This window comes from Grampus griseus (genome assembly GCF_964374135.1).
Source record: "Grampus griseus genome assembly, chromosome: 1".
Classification (NCBI taxonomy): domain Eukaryota; kingdom Metazoa; phylum Chordata; class Mammalia; order Artiodactyla; family Delphinidae; genus Grampus; species Grampus griseus.
Genome location: NC_139017.1, coordinates 22,779,414 through 22,796,614, shown reverse-complemented (window position 1 = coordinate 22,796,614; position 17,201 = coordinate 22,779,414). Strand labels below are relative to the sequence as shown.

General features: G+C 54.7%; 2 protein-coding genes across 4 annotated transcripts in view; one reads left to right on the top strand and one right to left on the bottom strand.

Moving 5' to 3' along the window:
• Positions 1 to 14,648, top strand: part of TMEM63A (transmembrane protein 63A) — a 32,895-nt gene extending 18,247 nt beyond the window's left edge. For both annotated transcript variants that reach the window (XM_082665828.1, XM_082665829.1), the window contains exons 10-23: positions 876 to 956; positions 1,143 to 1,266; positions 1,359 to 1,492; positions 2,769 to 2,906; positions 4,307 to 4,460; positions 6,609 to 6,715; positions 6,858 to 6,944; positions 7,405 to 7,467; positions 8,416 to 8,578; positions 9,492 to 9,597; positions 11,030 to 11,197; positions 11,917 to 12,032; positions 12,383 to 12,445; positions 13,684 to 14,648. In XM_082665828.1, coding sequence (XP_082521954.1) covers positions 876 to 956; positions 1,143 to 1,266; positions 1,359 to 1,492; positions 2,769 to 2,906; positions 4,307 to 4,460; positions 6,609 to 6,715; positions 6,858 to 6,944; positions 7,405 to 7,467; positions 8,416 to 8,578; positions 9,492 to 9,597; positions 11,030 to 11,197; positions 11,917 to 12,032; positions 12,383 to 12,445; positions 13,684 to 13,857 — 1,678 coding nt within the window. In that variant the 3' untranslated portion in view covers positions 13,858 to 14,648. The remainder of the gene's footprint in view (positions 1 to 875; positions 957 to 1,142; positions 1,267 to 1,358; positions 1,493 to 2,768; positions 2,907 to 4,306; positions 4,461 to 6,608; positions 6,716 to 6,857; positions 6,945 to 7,404; positions 7,468 to 8,415; positions 8,579 to 9,491; positions 9,598 to 11,029; positions 11,198 to 11,916; positions 12,033 to 12,382; positions 12,446 to 13,683) is intronic.
• A 228-nt stretch (positions 14,649 to 14,876) lies between these two features.
• EPHX1 (epoxide hydrolase 1) overlaps positions 14,877 to 17,201 on the bottom strand; it is a gene marked incomplete at its 5' end in the record, with an annotated part of 40,426 nt that continues 38,101 nt past the window's right edge. Inside the window, 2 exons of one of the 2 annotated variants that reach the window (XM_082673505.1) lie at positions 14,877 to 15,673; positions 16,285 to 16,401. In XM_082673505.1, the coding sequence (XP_082529631.1) occupies positions 15,472 to 15,673; positions 16,285 to 16,401 (319 nt within the window). In that variant the 3' untranslated portion in view covers positions 14,877 to 15,471. The remainder of the gene's footprint in view (positions 15,674 to 16,284; positions 16,402 to 17,201) is intronic. The other variant, XM_082673504.1, reaches the window with a different exon arrangement.

Below are 17,201 nucleotides of genomic sequence, written 5' to 3'. Positions count from 1 at the left end.
GGATTGATGTGTGAATCTGCCTTGTAGAAGGGATGCTTACGCCATTGTTCTCTTCCGCAAAGCTCGTAATGGGACCTGAAATTGTCTGCCTGACATGTCTATGGGCTGTCTCTCTCTCTCTCACTAAAATGTAAACTTATCCAGGCTCCATCCCAGTGCCTAGCAAGTAGTGGGTGGGGATGTACACGGTTCAGGAATGCCCAGGAGTTGCACATAGGATTTTGCGTATATGGTGAGGGAGCATCGTACGCTGGGTACAGGCATGGGCCCTGGAGCTGGGCCGCCTGGATTCACTTCCTGGCTCAGACACTCACTAGCTGTGTGATCTTGGGCACAAGTCGTTTTACCTCTCCGACACATATTGTCCTCATCTGTAAAATGGGGACACAAACCTCACAGGTTATGGCGAGGATCAAATAAGTTAATGCATTTACTGGGCTGAGGGTCCTTTGCTTTCATGAGACCAAAAAGGTCTGTGATCTTCAAAAGGGTCACAAACTGAATAGGATTTCAGTGATGGTCCAGAGTACAAATGACCTAGAGCAAACAGTAAATTTGCTCCTTTGCATGGGTAGAGGAGGTAATGAATAGTGTTATTTTTTTTCTTCAGGAGAAGTACTGACTGATTTAAAGCCAAGTGGGTATAAACTTGTCAGTTTCAGGCAGTTACTTTCACGCTATTTAAAAGGACCTCTTTGTATTACATTTCAAAATTTCCCCCTTTGATAAAAGACAAAGAGGAAAGAGGTCTCCCCTGGCACAGAAATGAGCAGTGTAATTGCTCTGCCACCCCTGGAGTCTTGGGGGTCTCTCCTGCCTGGGGGGGTTCTCTTTTCCAATGGCTATCTTTTGCTTCTGATCTGCCCTGGGCACAGGGACGCGTATCCCACGTGTGAAGTGGTGGAGGTCCAGCTGTGCTACAACGTGGCCAAGCTGATTTACCTGTGCAGGGAGAGGTAAGGGAGGGCTGGCAGGGTGGGCGGGCATGGGCCGAGCTGGCCTGCACCTTTCTGACTCCTTCCCTCTGAGATGCCATCTTCCTTCCTTGCTGGCCTCGGATCCGCTAGGGAGGAAAGGAGGGGAGTGGCTCTGTGAGTCACACCACAGGATTGCGAGTCTGAAGTTTGTCCCTCCCACTGCAGAAAAAAGACAGAGAAGAGCCTGACCTATTACACAAACCTGCAGATGAAGACAGGCCAGCAGACCCTCATCAACCCCAAGCCCTGTGGCCAGTTCTGCTGCTGTGAAGTGAAGGGGTGTGAGTGGGTGAGGGCCCACACCCCCCGGGAACATGGGCGCTGGGTCTCCCGAGACCTGCACAGGGCCATGTCATCACAAGGGGATGTGTCCTCTGGTAGGAGGACGCCATCGCCTACTACACGCGCATGAAGGACAGGCTGACGGAGAGGATCACAGAAGAGGAATGCAGGGTCCAGGACCAGCCCCTGGGAATGGCCTTCGTCACCTTCCAGGAAAAGTCCATGGCCACCTAGTGAGTGTGGGCATGTTCCTTGTCTGCCTCCAGCTAAATTGCTGTCCCTCTTGGATAGAGACAGAGCTGCTGAACCGCCACTGCTGGGATTTGTAGCATTTCCATCTCCTTCTGCCGGTGTGGCTGGGATTGGGGGCAGCCATCCACACCCACTCCCTTGGGGAGCCTGGCTGATGTTTGTGATTCCAGCTGAGCCCCTCTTGGGTTGATATGGCCTTACCCCACTGCCGAGCTCTCACCAGCTGCCCCAGGGATCCCATTGCCTCTATGAGCCAGCATTTCACCAGGTGGGGTGGATGCCACCCTCTTTCATGTACCCACTCTGGAACCACAGATCTTCCTTCTGTGCGTGGCCTTCCCATCTGCCTACAAATGCACTGCTGTGGGGGAATACCTCTGGGCACTGCAGGATGCTCACTGCTGCTGAGAGCCTGGCCCAAGGGAGTGGGTTTTCATAGTGCACCTTGGCATGAGCTCTAGCTCCTAAAACGCTCTCATGCCTGGGATCTCCATGTCGTCTCGCCTCGGGGGCAGCAGGGGATGGGGTCGGTAGAGGGAGACGGAAAGGAGCTGGCCCAGCAAATGCTCCTTCCCCTGCCTTCCCTGCTTTGTGCATCGTGAACCCTGGGAACAGACTCCTGGCTGTGCCTTGCAGACTCTCAAGTGAGGCTGGGGTGGGGACGAGGCCGGTGGAAAGAGGAAGAGTGTTCTGAGACAGGAGTAGGGGTGCTGGTGGGTTCTTTTTGGGAGACTAAAGAGGGAAGGTGTGGAGAGGGTGGGGGTGGGAGTCCTAGGGAGGGGCATCTTGGAGTCGTAGGTGATGCAGTCTAATGCTGCTATGGGGCCTGGGAAGAGGTGAGGGAGTGGAAAAGTGAGGCCCCGGGCCTGGCAGCGGGATGTCCAGCTTCATGGGCAGGGCAGAGGGGGGCCGCAAGGAGGAACCCTATGTTGGGGCAATGCCAACAGCGTGGGAGCTGGGGTCAGACAGACAGGGTGCAAAACCTAACTCTGAGAGCCTCAGTTTCCTCATCTGTAAAATGGGAATGGTAATCCCCGGCTTAGAGGGTTGTCCTGAGGATTCAGCAAAATTCTGCACATAATGTGCTAAGAATGGCATCTCTTTCATAGCACTAATTATAGCGTAAGTATAATAAACTAATAATAAAGCAAAGGTCCTGTGCCATGGGGCTCCCACTCTCACACGGTCCTGTTTGCTGTGTGGGTACGTGGTACCCCGAGGGGTCTGGACCCTGGCCATTTCTACATTTCCTGGCAGCATCCTGAAGGACTTCAACGCCTGCAAGTGTCAGGGCCTTCAGTGCAAAAGTGACCCGCAGCCATCCTCCCACAGCAGAGAGCTCTGCATCTCCAAGTGGACGGTCAGCTTCGCCGCTTACCCCGAAGACATCTGCTGGTGAGCCCCCAGGCCGGCAAGGGGTGGGAATGGGGCCTGGGAGCCCTGCAGGGCTGCCCAAGTCACCTGGAAGCACAGGTGTGACCTGGCACTCAGAGAGACACTCAGACTCTCCTGCACCCCTCTGGGCAGGGGGTGGAGGGTGTGATGGGGGTGGGTGGTGTGTCCACAGCCAGGACTTCACTCCATTGTTTCTCCCCGGTATCAGCAGTGTCTGGTAGGATTATAATGGGAGCAATGTATGTACTTTTAAGTTTCCTTTTAGCCACATTAAAAAAAGTAAAAGAAACTGGGGAGTTCCCTGGTTGCCTAGTGGTTAGGATTTCAGGCTTTCACGGCCATGGCCCAGGTTCAGTCCCCGGTCAGGGAACTGAGATCCTGCAAGGTGCACGGTGAGGCCAAAAAACACCAAAAAAACCACAACAAAAAAACAGGTCTTAAAAAAAAAGAAACTGTTAAAATTAACTTTAATAAGAGTTCTCCCTCTGTATCTAAAATATTATCATTTTAATATGTAATCAGTTTTTTTTAATTGAGATGTTTTAGTCTCCTTTTCATACGTAGCGTCTTTGAGATCCAGCATGTATGTGCCACTTCTGGCCCATCTCTGTTTGCACCAGCCACATTTCAACACGCAGTAGCCTGCTGTGGCTCGAGGCTGCTGTAACAGACAGTGCAGCCCTGGGTTAGGTGCCAGCCGCCTCTCTAGCCTGGGCCCCAAGCTGGTGAGCCGACCTGTGTTCACAGGAGCCTTAAGCACGATGCCGAGGGTGAGGACAGCCCCGCAGAGGCCCCAGCATGGCTCGCCATCCGGCCTGGCCTCAGTTCCTGGTCCAGAGCAGGGTTTGGGCGCTCATCTCCACCGGGCTGTACTTCAGCCCCTGGCAGTTCTGCTCTTTGGTTCACTGAGCTTTCTAAACTTGGGACTGGTTTGTCGGTCTGCTCCTGGTGGGGTGAGAAGCCAGGGCGGGTTCCAGCTGCGCCTTTTGCTTTTGTCCCCCGCCTCCCTCCAGCTCACACCACAGCTCATGGCCCCGTGGGGAGTCACGTGTCTTTAGTGTGTCTGAAAAGTGCCATGTTGCAGCCTGTTTGGTCTGCTGGGGGGCTCATGGCATCTCTTCGAGTAGGTTCTGGCTCCCAGACTCTAGCTGCAGATAACCTGTTTTCCCTCTGAGCTCATAGGGACCCCAAATTCGACCTTCCTATAGCTGAAGGTCAGTGCAGGACACTTGCCTGTGCTCCCAAGGTCAAGATGGGCCCTCAGCCAGAGCCCTCAGTCTAGTCTCTTGCCTTGCCTAAATTTGACCTTCTGACTCACCCAAGCCGTGGGCACTGTAGGTGTCATAGGTGGCCAGAGCCTGAGAGATAAACCTCCAAGGCCTGTGTCCTCCCCTCTGCAGGAAGAACCTCTCTATCCAGGGCCTCCGCTGGTGGTTCCAATGGCTGGGCATCAACTTCACTCTCTTCTTGGGGCTGTTTTTCCTGACCACGCCCTCCATCATCCTGTCCACCATGGACAAGTTCAACGTCACCAAACCCATCCATGCGCTAAATGTGAGTGACCACTCTGCAGGGCCTCTGCCAAGAGGGCATGGCGGGTGCGGGAGGAATGAGACCAAGAGCCGCGGGGGCCGCTGAAGCCAGAGGCCGTGTCACTCGGCTCATGTGCTTTGAAGCCCCTGAGCAGGCGTGGCCACATTTATTACAATGTCTTTATAGTAACGTTATGTAGATATACATGTGTGTATATACTTTATGTGTACATGTAAGTGTATGTATGTGTGTGTGTATATGTGTTAACTATAGAGACATAGATACAGTGGAATCAATCTAAATGTTCAACAGTAGGGGTAAAATTAGGAGTTGAATGAGGTATATTCAGTCTGACAGACTGTTAAGCATCCATTAAAAAATTGTATAGACTTTGTGGCAGACGTGGGGTTTTACGATAAAAGCAGAATATGAAATTCTCTCTCAGCAGTGGTTAGAGTGGTGTGCCAGTGATGTGTGTGCAGGATGGCTGCTACGGGGAGTGGGTAGCGAAGAATGCAAAGCGCTTCTCTGGTTGGGGTGGCAGGGTCATGAATCAAGTTTTCTTTTTATATTTCAGTTTCTGATAATCCTGTTGTAAAGGTCCTTATTCTAGATAGGTAATGAATGATTTTTAAGGACCTTAGATGAATTGATAACAGCTGAACACTCCCTAAAATGGCATCAACTTGGTTTCCCACAATTGGCTTTGCTGAAATATCACTCCACATCCTTTCTTTTTCCTTCAGTTCCACTTGGCATTTGGTTAATCACACTCTGGGAGAGCACAGTGGGCTGGGGGGCCTGAGGGCCTGGTCCTCGCTCTGCCATTCCCTAGCTGAGGAATTCTGAGCCTTGGTTTTTCCTCTAAAAACTGGCTTTGTCCTCTATAACACTCTGCTACGTTATACCCATGGGGCCGTTGTGATGATCAAATGACTCAATAGATAATAAAAAATATGTAAGTTTTGTTTAGATTTAAAGCATCTACATGTTTATTCCTTTGCCAGTCTTTTGATGTATGGTCAAGGCCTGTTCTTTTGAGGAAGGATCTGCTGACTGGATTTCCCCTTTGTGTATTTTATATAAAATACACGCTTATTTCATTGTTTGTGATTCTAGTTTTGCTTTCTCACAGTCAAGCAAGAACTTAAAGATACCTGCAAAGCCGTTCAAAGTATAGAACCCTCCTAGATTTCATTTCCCTTGGTCTTTTACAGTTAATTCACTCTCATCTAATTCAGCAGCGTTTTTGAGAAATTGGCCTTTATCAAGTCTTTCCAATGTACCCAACTTAGTTTTCAAAGAAATCTCTCTATTGCTATGCTCATTTTATCAGAGAAGGTAATAAGTTAATCGAACCATGTAATTGCAATAACAAGTACAACAGGCATAGATGAGATTGGGAACAATCACGAAGCAGTTCTGGGAAGCTACGACTGGGCCAGGTGGCTGGGGAAGGGCCCTGGCCGTCAGTGCTCTGTCTTCCTTTGGCGTCCGTCATTGGCTTTCTATAGGGAATGGAGGAGGTTATCTCTCTGGTCAGTAAGACAAGTGGAGTTCAGTTGTATGTGAAGTTGCATTCTTCACTCTAAAGAGCTATAAAGGGACTTCCCTGGAGGTTCAGTGGTTAAGACTCTATGCTTCCACTGCAGGGGGTACAGTTTCGATCCCTGGTGGGGGAACTAAAATCCCAAATGTCACATAGCGTGGCCAAAAATCTTCTTTAAATAAAAATAAGAAAAATAAAGCACTGGGGCTTCCCTGGTGGCGCAGTGGTTGAGAGTCCGCCTGCCGATGCAGGGGACGCGGGTTCGTGCCCTGGTCCGGGAAGATCCCACATGCCGCGGAGCGGCTGGGCCCGTGAGCCATGGCCGCTGGGCCTGCGTGTCCGGAGCCTGTGCTCCGCAACGGGAGAGGCCACAGCAGTGAGAGGCCCGTGTACCGCAAAAAAAAAAAAAAAAAAAGAAAAAGAAAAAGAAAGCACTGTACAAATGTCAGGTGCTGTTATTGTCTGTTCAGCCGACATTATCTACCCTGTACCAGGTACAGTGTTGCTTCTGGGGGACAAAAGTGACCAAAATCCCAGAGGTCACTGAGTCACCATGCCAACAGGTCATGGCCCAAAGCCCCCAGGGCTCACAGCTCTCTCTGCTGTGGACTGTTTTCTAGGACCCCATCATCAGCCAGTTCTTCCCAACCCTCCTCCTGTGGTCCTTCTCAGCCCTGCTGCCCACCGTCGTTTACTACTCTACGGTGCTGGAGTCTCACTGGACCAAGTGAGTTCCCTGGGGCTCGCCCCTGAGGTGGGTGTCTCTGATGCCCCCTCCCCGCCAGCACGATGGGCATACAGCCGGGGCCTTACTGGGGACGCCCGGTGCACCTGAGGGACTGTGACGGCTCACCTCTGACTTCCTGCAGGTCAGGGGAAAACCGAATCATGATGACCAAGGTCTACATATTCTTGATCTTCATGGTGCTGATTCTGCCCTCCCTGGGCCTCACCAGGTACATATTACCACCTCCTGCTCTAAATTCAGAACCAGGGTCACAACAGAGAACACTGTCCTCAAGAAAATGCAGATGCTTTGGGAGTGGTTGCAAATTCCTGACGACATTTGAACCTGTCACACTCACTTGGCATGCAATTGTGCCGGCCCACTGATTCTTCCAGAGATATGATCTTTCTGCCTTAAAAAAAAAAAAAAGCTTGAAAATGAAACTTACCATGGACCTTCCACTTAGGGAGAGGGTCTCATCATGGCTTTGGTTATTTTGAGGAAGGAAGTTTCTGTCAAAGCAGGCCCTGATGAGTTATGGTATAATAAGTAGCATCTTAGAGAACCAGGGTAGATCTTGAGATTTGGCCTTTTTTAAAAAAAAAAAAAAGCAGAAGAAAATGAAAACATATGCAGTGATCACATGGACTGTTGGAAATAAGTTCTTACGGGATTCATTTTTCTTTCAGTTTGGATTTTTTCTTCCGGTGGCTCTTTGATAAAACTTCCTCGGAGGCCTCTGTCAGGTTGGAGTAAGTATCGGCCACGCTGAGTTTTGGAGCCACGTCCCCCAGGGGCTGGGGCTGGGGCTGCAGTGGGGGGAGGGTTGTCTGTCCTTCAGGGCCTGTGGACTCCCCGCACCACTACAGGTTCCTGACGGGGCTGCACCGGGGGAACTGACCCACTTTGTGCTACAAGTGCAGAAATGTGGTTAATCTTTTAGGTTGAAACTCAATTAGTGGCGTTCTCATTCATTCTTTGAAACTTACTTACTGAGAACAGAACCGCCTGGGGAGAAGGAACTGCTGGGTCTCAGTGGTGCCAGGGAAGGGGGAAGGAGAATAATAATTAACACTGCAACCAGAATGACTGTCTGGTCCAGGATTATTTTTGCTAGGAGAGAGGAGTTGAACTTATTTCTAATGTGTGTCCTCGTTAGTATTTTCAACTTGTACCGAACCCACTTAATAGTAATAGCGGTTATTTAAGAAGATGCTATGCTAAATGCTTGATTCTTTCTTTCATTTAATCTTTAAACAAGCTATGAGTCAGAAATTTGACTATTTCCATTTTACAGATGAGACTGAGGCCCAGACATGCTGAAGAAAAAAAGGCTACCCAGCTAGTTAAGAGACAGAGCTGGGATTCATTCCCAGCCCCTACTGTACTATACTTTAAGTCCTAATGTAGGCCCGAATGTCCAAGATAGACTTTTCCAAAGGACTGCTCACAGGGAAGCCTGGCCGTGCCTATCTGAAAGGATAGAGTGAATTTTCTTAAATGGGTTCTCGCTGGGTAAACTGAGGACTTGGGAGCTGGCAGCCACAGACAGACACACCCATACCCAACCAGCTCGGGTCTAGGTTGACAGTGACTTCCAGATGGCCAAATCCGTGGTCAGTTCTGAGTCCTGTCTCTGCTCAGTCACGGGCCCCTCTCCCTCTCGGGGCGCTCAGCTCGCCCACCCGGTGGTTCCCCAGGTGCGTCTTCCTGCCCGACCAGGGCGCCTTCTTTGTGAACTATGTCATCGCCTCGGCCTTCATTGGCAACGGCATGGAGCTGCTGCGGCTGCCCGGCCTCATCCTCTACACCTTCCGCATGGTCATGGCCAAGACTGCAGCCGACCGCAGAAACATCAAGCAGGTACAGAGGCTGGGTGTGGGCGCCGCCTTCGTCCCAGAGCCTCCCCGCCGCCCGCGTTCACCCAGCCGCCTGCTAAGTGCCGGGCACTCTGCTCAGGGCCTCTCAGCTGGGCCCAGGGCTGTGAGGAGAGGAGGTGTAAGGAGCCTGGGTGAGGGCCTGGCTAGGTCATCCTCCACACTGACTCGGGCTGGAGGAGAGAGTGGGGATTTTTGCATTTTAACCGGGCTGATCTCACACACACACACACACACACACACACACACACACACACACACACACACACAAACCTTTCCCATGGACCTTCATTTGCATAAATTCTTAGATTACTACAGAGGTCAAGGCATTTTGGGCTGGTGGCATTTGTTCCAGGACTCTCTAAATTGGGTGTGTGGGGTTCTCTTTTATTCTCCTTTGCCACTGTGGGAACCATAAGAGGAGAAGCCCTGCATCCTGTCATTTAATCCTCAGAGCCCGCCGTGAGATGGGCGCTACTGGAGTTTGCTTTGCAGACGCACAGACTAAGCCACCTGGAGGTCAAGTGCTTGGCCCGGGACACACGGCTGGAAGGGGCGGAGTGATGTTGGGTCTGACAGAGTCTGTGGAGTATCATTCTACAGTCAGATGTAGCCCCTCTGCCCTTTGGGGGCTCACAGGCCTGTTGTGTAGACAGGATTAGAACAAGAGAAACACTACGAAAACACGAGTCATTGTGCCTTTCGAGGTCTGTGCGTGAGCCAGGTGAAGCTGGAGGAGGCTTGTGGAGGGACAGAAGGGGCCTTGAGAGGTGAGGGGCGCGGTGAGCCTCCCACTTCCAAAGTCCTCCCGCACTGTGTTCTCCCCGCCCACTTGGAGTGCACAGAGGCGGGCTGGTGTGGACCAAGCCCCTAAGCCCCTCACCACCTCCCCCTCCCAGAACCAGGCCTTCGAGTACGAGTTTGGAGCCATGTACGCGTGGATGCTCTGCGTCTTCACCGTCATCATGGCCTACAGCATCACCTGCCCCATCATCGTGCCGTTCGGTGAGTGGCCCTGGGGCCGGTCCCCGGGTAGGCGGATGGCTGACAGCCATCAGCAGGGCGTCCTGGAGCCCCACAAACAGAGGGCCTCTTGTGGCCACAGGAACCAGAAGCTGCCAGGGAGCCACAGGGGACGCCACATTTAATTTCACTTCCCGTGGATTCCTTCCGCGGGCCTTCCAAACTGCGAGCTCTCTTAGTACCCCTCCTGGTCTGAGGGCCTCTGCCGGCTGACCACTTCATTCCTGGCTGACCCTCCGGCAGCGGCTAGCACAGTGCCAGCAGCACTGGTGGAGGCTCTCGTGTTTGTGTCCTGGCTCTAGCAGCCACTGTCACTCTCCACGTGGACTGTCACACTTAATTCTCTCACGATCCTTCAAGGCAGGTCTTGTTTCTGTCCCCTTTTCACAGATGAAGCACTTAACGCTTTGTTAGTGAGGAGTAGAGCCCAGATATGAACTTAGGACTGTTTGACTTACAAGGTCAAGGTCTTGCAATTAAAATACACCATCAGGAGCTGGCAGACAAATGGAAGCGTCTGGAGGGAAACAGAACACCCTGGAGACTGTTGGCAGTGATAGCTGTGGTTTAGGGAAAGGAGGAAGTTTTAGTTTTCCCTGTATACTCTTGTACTTTTTTTTTTTTTTTTGCGGTACGCAGGCCTCTCACTGCTGTGGCCTCTCCTGTTGCGGAGCACAGGCTCCGGACGCGCAGGCTCAGCGGCCATGGCTCACGGGCCCAGCCGCTCCGCAGCATGTGGGATCCTCCCGGACCGGGGCACGAACCCGCGTCCCCTGCCATCGGCAGGCGGACTCTCAACCACTGCGCCACCAGGGAAGCCCTCGTACTATTTTTAAAGATCTACGATAGTATTACTCCTTCAAAACAACAACAAAAAATGTTTTTAAAGAACCTGACATGATAGAAAAGGCAGCACCCACCCACCTCCTGTGCCATCCCTGGGTTTAGACGCTTGGGCATCTGTTGGCAGGGACGGTACAGGGGGTCAGCTTGGGTGGGAGAAGGAAAGGAGCATGGGAGCACTGAGGGATAAGAGGAGGGGGGCTCAGCGTGGGAGGAAGTTGAGGCCAGGCCTCTGGGTGTAAAATCGCTTCTTTCCCCAAAATGGTCCTAGAATTTCAATGTTCCGTGGGGACAGCAGCACAGACACCTCTACTCCCTGGGTCAGAAAGAGGCTGGGAGGGAGGGAGGGGAGGTGGGGAAAGGAGAGAGGGGGAGAGGTGGACAGGGCGGGGCGGGGCGGGGAGAGAAAGAGAAGGAGAAAAAGCAGTAGGAGCCAGGACGTGCACGTGTGCACGTAGCCCAGCCGCAGCCCCAGCCCAGCTCCCGGCACAAGTAGCCACCTCCAGGAGGAAGGGCGTCGAGTGGCCCCTGCGGCCCAGCCACCGTCCAGCTCACAGCCCTGGCCCTGCAGGCCTCATCTACATCCTGCTCAAGCACATGGTCGACCGGCACAACCTCTACTTTGCCTACCTCCCGGCAAAGCTGGAGAAGAGAATCCACTTCGCAGCTGTGAACCAGGCCTTGGCCGCTCCCATCCTGTGCCTCTTCTGGCTCTACTTCTTTTCCTTCCTGCGCCTGGGTGAGTGGCCTGACTAGGGCGGGGGTGGAGGGCAGGAGGCAACACCCAGCCTCCTATTCCCGCATCCACACCAGCCACTCAAATCCCTTCCTGTTTTAAGAGCATCAACTCGGTGTCCAATCAGAAGGTGGTACCCCAAGGGTGAGGGCTGGTTGGGTACAGCGCCGACAGCCCAGTTCCAAGCTATCCTGAGGTCAGGTGTAACCTGGTGAAGGCCAGGGCGATTGCCCCAGACAGCCTGACAGAGAAGATGGTCCCTTTACCAGCTATGAAGGGGCTGAACCAGAGAGGGGGAAGCTCGTCCGCGATGCTCTTTGCGGGTGTGGATGGGCCCAGGTCCTCACACTTCACGGTGTGGAGGCAGTGGGGACACGCAGGAGGGAGAACTGCCACTCTTGAGAAAAAGGAAGAGGCAGAAGAGATGTGTGACTCTGCCGAGGGCACTGGAGACTGGAGGGAACTGACCCGGCAAGGAAGCTGGCAACTTGCCTTTGACCCGGTGCCCCAGTACCTGAAATCCGACCAGGGATAACGCCAGCTGTTCAGTGGGTCACTCTTTGTGCCCCTGCCTGTGAAGATGCCATCCCAGCTGCTGGAGATGGTGGGAAGGGGGTGGCTGATGCCTTCTCTTCGTCTTCGGCCTGAGGGAGAAGCCACACACGGTTCCTGCACCAGGTGTGACCTCCCCCCCGCCAAGGCTGGCATCTCTCTGTCCGCAGGTCTGAAGGCTCCCCTCACCGTGTTCACCTTCCTGGTGCTTCTGCTTACCATCCTGGTCTGCCTGGCCTACACCTGCTTTGGATGCTTCAAGCACCTCAGCCCTCTGAACTACAAGGTAAAGGGCCCCTCCCCCCCTGCTGCCCAGCCAGGGTCTGGGAGGAGAAGATGGTGGCTTCTTTCTCCATCCCGTCTCCACCTCTTCCCAGATCAACAGATCAACGGCCCTCTCCAGATTTTATTTATCCACGGGCAAGGCGTGGGTAGCTGGGTGTGATGTGTAGCTTCCCTCCCTGCCCCCTTCCCTGCTCCCTGCACTGCCCACACCATCCTCTCTTGGGCTGCCGCGGGGAGCTTTGTGCCAGCTGGTACTATTATTCTGGGTGTTAATAGTCTGTTTGTTTAGAGGGTGTTAGTTCAGGAAGATCGGTTTTGTTTATCATCGCAAGTTTTTGCTGTTGTCTGCAGACGGAAGAATCGGCAAGTGACAAAGGAAGTGAGGCAGGGGCCCACGTGCCATCACCGTTCACAGTAAGTGCGGTTCTTAGCCAAGCGTGAGCATCTGCACCGGCCCCGACCAGATGGGCCCTGCAAACCTGCTCTGATCCTCTCCTGTTAAGACAGAAGTCCCTTGATCACGTGCCAGGCGGGTTTCTGAATTAACGTCATTTGAGAAGGAATCCCTGGTCCCTCCGGATGTTTTCTCTTGCATGTGTGAAGCCACACCCATCACCAGAAGATAATTAGTTTTGCCTTGATGTATACCCATCTCCCTCGGTTTCAGTTGCCTGCTCACTTTCCTTCTCTGCATATTTAATGCTTGGTGAGCTTGGGCCTTTAGCGAAGCCATATGGCAAGGCCCTGCGGTTTGATGAAGCTTTATCAGAGCATTTCGCCAGCACCTGCCTGTGTGAGGTCCTTTGCTAGGCACCTAGAGGGTGTCACACTAACTCCCCTCTGAATTCAACAAATGAACATTTTACCTGCTATGGAGGGGAGGCACAGTGTTAGAGAGACACCAGGACTCCTTTCCTTCCTGGTTCTCCCTGCTTCCGGCCTCCAGGGTCCTGCTCCTAGGGTGGGGTTGGGAAAGGAGCGTGGAGCCACAGGCTCCCGGAGCTGTGACCGCCCGGCCTGACAGACAGGGCTGGGACAGCGCCGATCTAGATCAGCAGCGGCATTCTTTCCAGTGGCTCCCTCTCGGGTGTCAGTGTCTGTCTCTGGACCAGCCCCAGAGGAGGTTTCAGGAAGCTTCATTACCCAGAGGCACACCTGTGACTGTGCCTGCCAGACAGGGCAGGGGGATGATGCAGATCCCTCGTTCCCAGCCTGGTTCAGGTCGGCAGCTGGAGTCTGGGATTAAGAGGAAACAGAACCTGCAGAGTCGGTCAGCTGCTCAGAAGTCCCGCTGACAGCATTCTAAGCCTGCCCTGTGTAGACAGAGCTGTTTCCTACATAGAGTGAGAAGTTCTTCTAGAATCCAGTGCCAGGAAGAGTTTTGTTTCCTCTGAGAAATTGGTGTGTGCGCTTTCTTCTCTATGACCAGGAGAACTGTGACTGTGTGTTCTGATTTGCTCTGGCTGTTAGGAAAATCTGCAGTTGGCGTAGTTTAGGTCCTGATGTCCTAGGTTGATGTTATTTCTTTATGTGTCCTTCACGAGCATTCTGTGTGTCTTCCGGCTGCAGGGAGGCGGGGCGGTAGGGGAGGAACGGGATAGGGACTCTCGTGCCCACCCCACCCAAGCACTAACACCACCATTTGTTGGCAGTCCTACGTGCCCCGGATTCTGAACAGCTTGTCCTCGGAGAAAACAGCCCTGTCCCCGCAGCAGCAGCAGACCTACGGTGCCATCGCCATCCACAACATCAGTGGGACCGTCCCACGGCAGTGCCTGGATCAGAGCCCTGCGGACGGCGTGGCGGCCGCCCGCCAGGAGGCCTGAGGGCCGGGGAGCTGCCGGGCTGGTCCAGACCCGGGGAGTGGGGAGGGGAAGAGACACAGGTGGAGAAGTGGCTTGACTCCAACCTCAACCAAGTCAGGACTTCTTTCCACCTGTTTTAAGCACAACAGCTCTAACAAGATGGGAGCAGAAAGGGACTCTGGCCCCTGGCTGAGGCGGAAGTGCGGGACTGCCATCAGGTGGTGGTCTTTTCCAGTCCTAGCAGTGGTAAGGGCAGGATGTGCAGCTCTGGACTCTCCCTTGCTTGCCCGAGGCTCTGTTTATTTCCAAGTCCCCCTTCTGCATCAGTGCTCAGCTCTGTGGCTGGGATGGTGCCCCTGACGCTTTTCAGCAGGATCGTGTGTTGGCACTGTGTTCCTCCAACCCATTAGTGTGGTGACTGTATCAAGCAAGAGGGGGAGGTACCATGTGGAAGACCTTCTCCCTCTGAGCATTCAGACACTGCCCCCCTCCTCCGGGCACACATGCAACTGATAACCAAAGAGTCTGCAGCAACCACAGGCCTGAGATGGGTGCCAGATGATGGTCCAGGTCCATCCCAGCTTCCCCTTCTGGCTATCAGGCCCTTCACACCCCTGCCCCTGGCCCCCAGGAGCGAGCCGCAGGGCGCAGGACGGGAGCGGGCCGGTGCTGGGCTGCCCCAGTCTCCTCTACGTCCCTGCCATGGTTCTGTGTTTTTCTGTCACGTTGCCAGTGACACTGTGGCTGGGTTAGGGTCCCCTGCAGCTGGCAGAGACAATGAGGACCACTAATAAAATGCCCATTCAGCCAGACTGGTGAGATGCCGCCTCTTCGGGGCCCAGTGCGTGGGGCTCAGCCTCCAGCCCTTGATTCCATCTGTCTGTTCCCTCCAAAGGGAGCAGTGCTCAGGGCCTCCTTGAAGCCAAGGGAGAGCTATGGCCACAGAAGGAGGGGCGCCGCCTCTTGCTTTTTCTCGCCCCACGGGATCCCGCGGCTTGGGACGCACCTTTGGGCACTTGCCAGAGAAGCTGCCTCCCTACTGCCAGAGGCACAAGCTGGTGTGATGGGTGCCGGTGGGCAGAGCTGGGAGGTCGCTTCCATCCCCGCCCAGGCGAGGTGGGCAGGTCCCCGGCAGTCACTCAGCCTCACTGCCTCTGCTCAGAGCTGCCTCGGGCAGCACCTGGGAAGACAGAGTGGCCTCCCGCCGGCCCCAGCGGCCCATCCTGCCTCTCCTGGCCAGGCTGGAGCAAGGGCCCCAGTGCAGACCTGGCAGCTCTGCTGGAAGGGGCACCCCACGTGGGGCAGGGGCTCAACATGTCACTTGTTCCAGCCGCTCTTAGAAGGAAAATCATTTATCATCAAAGCCATGTTGCTTAACAAAGTGTGTGGGGAGTGTGTGTGGAGGGGTGAGCACGGGGTCCCAGCACGGGCAGGGGATGGAAGCAAGCACATTCCTGGGGAAAGGGGCAACTCCGCCAACAGAGGACTGGGAGGGGGCCTCCCTGCCAGCCTCACTTCTACTGGGAGCTGGGCTGGGAGACCGGGGGCTTCCGGGGAAAACAGTGGGTGTCGGGAGGAAGCCTGCCATGCCAGGGCAGGGGCTGCCTGCGAGGTGACAGCCGGTCCCCGCCGGGGTCACTGCCGCTCCAGCAGCCCCACGAACTTGTGGATGTCCTGGGCGAGCAGCTCTGGCTCCTCAAAGGCAGCAAAGTGGCCCCCACGGGGCATGTAGGAATAAGAGATGAGTTTCGGGTATTTGGACTTCACCCACTTTTCTGGGACGTGTATTACCTCACAAGGGAAGGCAGCAAAGCCCATGGGCACGTGGACCTTTATCCTGGAAGAGACAGAGATCCCACTGAGGGGGAAGCTGTGTCCTGGTCCCCCTCTCCCCCAAGGCAGGGCTTCAGGGGGCTGGGGGTTCAGTTCGCTCGCCCACGTGGAGCCATAGAAGGACAGACCCAGGGTTTTAACCGCCCGCCTCAATTCCAGCCCTCTCTGGGGCCCTCTTTTCTGGAAGGGCTGCCCCAGCTGGACAGCGTCACCGAGGTGGGGTGGGACAGCCTCTAACTCCCACCTTTGTCCCCCCCCTTCCCTCTGCTGCTGCCTGAGAGTCTCCCTGTGAGATCAGGAAAGGGTTCCGGGGAAGTCCCAGAGCCATCACCGCCACCCTAGGACAGCCTCCCGGCCCTGCGGGAGCCCCTCGGGATGTCTGGGGGCCAGGCCTGGTGTTCCCTCCATGAGCTACTTCTAATGACAGGAATCTCTCCCAACGCCCCTGGCCTTTCAATTGTGTTCTCATCTTACACTCCCGGTGCACACCTAAGGCTAGGCTGTACTTTACCGCATCAAACGTCCTCCCTCGAGTCCAAGGCCAGGCCATTCCCCTGCTCCCTGCCTCGGAGGCACCCTCCTCAGAAGCCCCGCTCCGGGCTCAGCCGGACTTACCCCTCGTGCCTATTGTCCAGCCTCATGTTCTCTTTGTAGAAGCGCTGGGAGGAGGTGATGGTGCCTGTCGTCCAGTAGAGCATCACGCCCGTCAGCAGATCGTCCAGGGAGAAATTCCTGGGAAAGCAGACCAGAAGGCCCCTCTCAGTGCCAGGTGCAGTTGTATGACAAATAAGGGCCGCCACTTTCAAGCTGTACGCCAGGCGCTATGCCCTCCTGGCTTCCCTCCTCAGGCCTCACTGCCAGCTTGGCGATCTTATCCCCGTGCCACAGGCAGGCCTGGCCCAGCGTCACCATAACCGTGACGACAGGTAATGCAGAGTGATGGCCATGTACAAGGCAGGCTGTCATCTTGGGTGGTGTCAGCCAGCCCCCTCCCTGACCTGCCTAACGGCTCAGGCCAGAAGGGGTGAAGCAGGTGAGGTCAACTGAACCCAGAGGCTTTGGCTGGTCACCGCTGGGTAGCCAGGAGGTCGGTGGGTAGGATGCTGCAAACCCTGCTCAGAGGTGGTGCCCACTCCTGGGACCTCAGTGCAGGCCACCTTCAGACCATCCTCAGGGGGGCCCACCCTGCCAGGCCCTGAGCCAAACCTGATCTCCAGGCAGGCTTCAGAAGCCCCGATCCTGCCCTGACCGGGCACCAGGAGAAGCAGGGCAGGGTCAGCAGCTCCTGGGGCATTTTTATTCACTAGCCCCCAGCTTGCCTCCCGCCAAACCTGTGTCACTCCAGGAGGGAGCCATGGGCTCCTGCAGAGACCCGCCACACCCACTCAGCAGGGGACACCCCTTTTCTTCTCCAGCCTGGGAACTGCTGAGCAGGTGAACCCCACCCAGACTGCAGAGCCCCACACTCTGGAAGGAAATAATCATTTGGTACCTAATGTTGGAGCACGTGGCCTGTAGACTCTGGAAGCCCC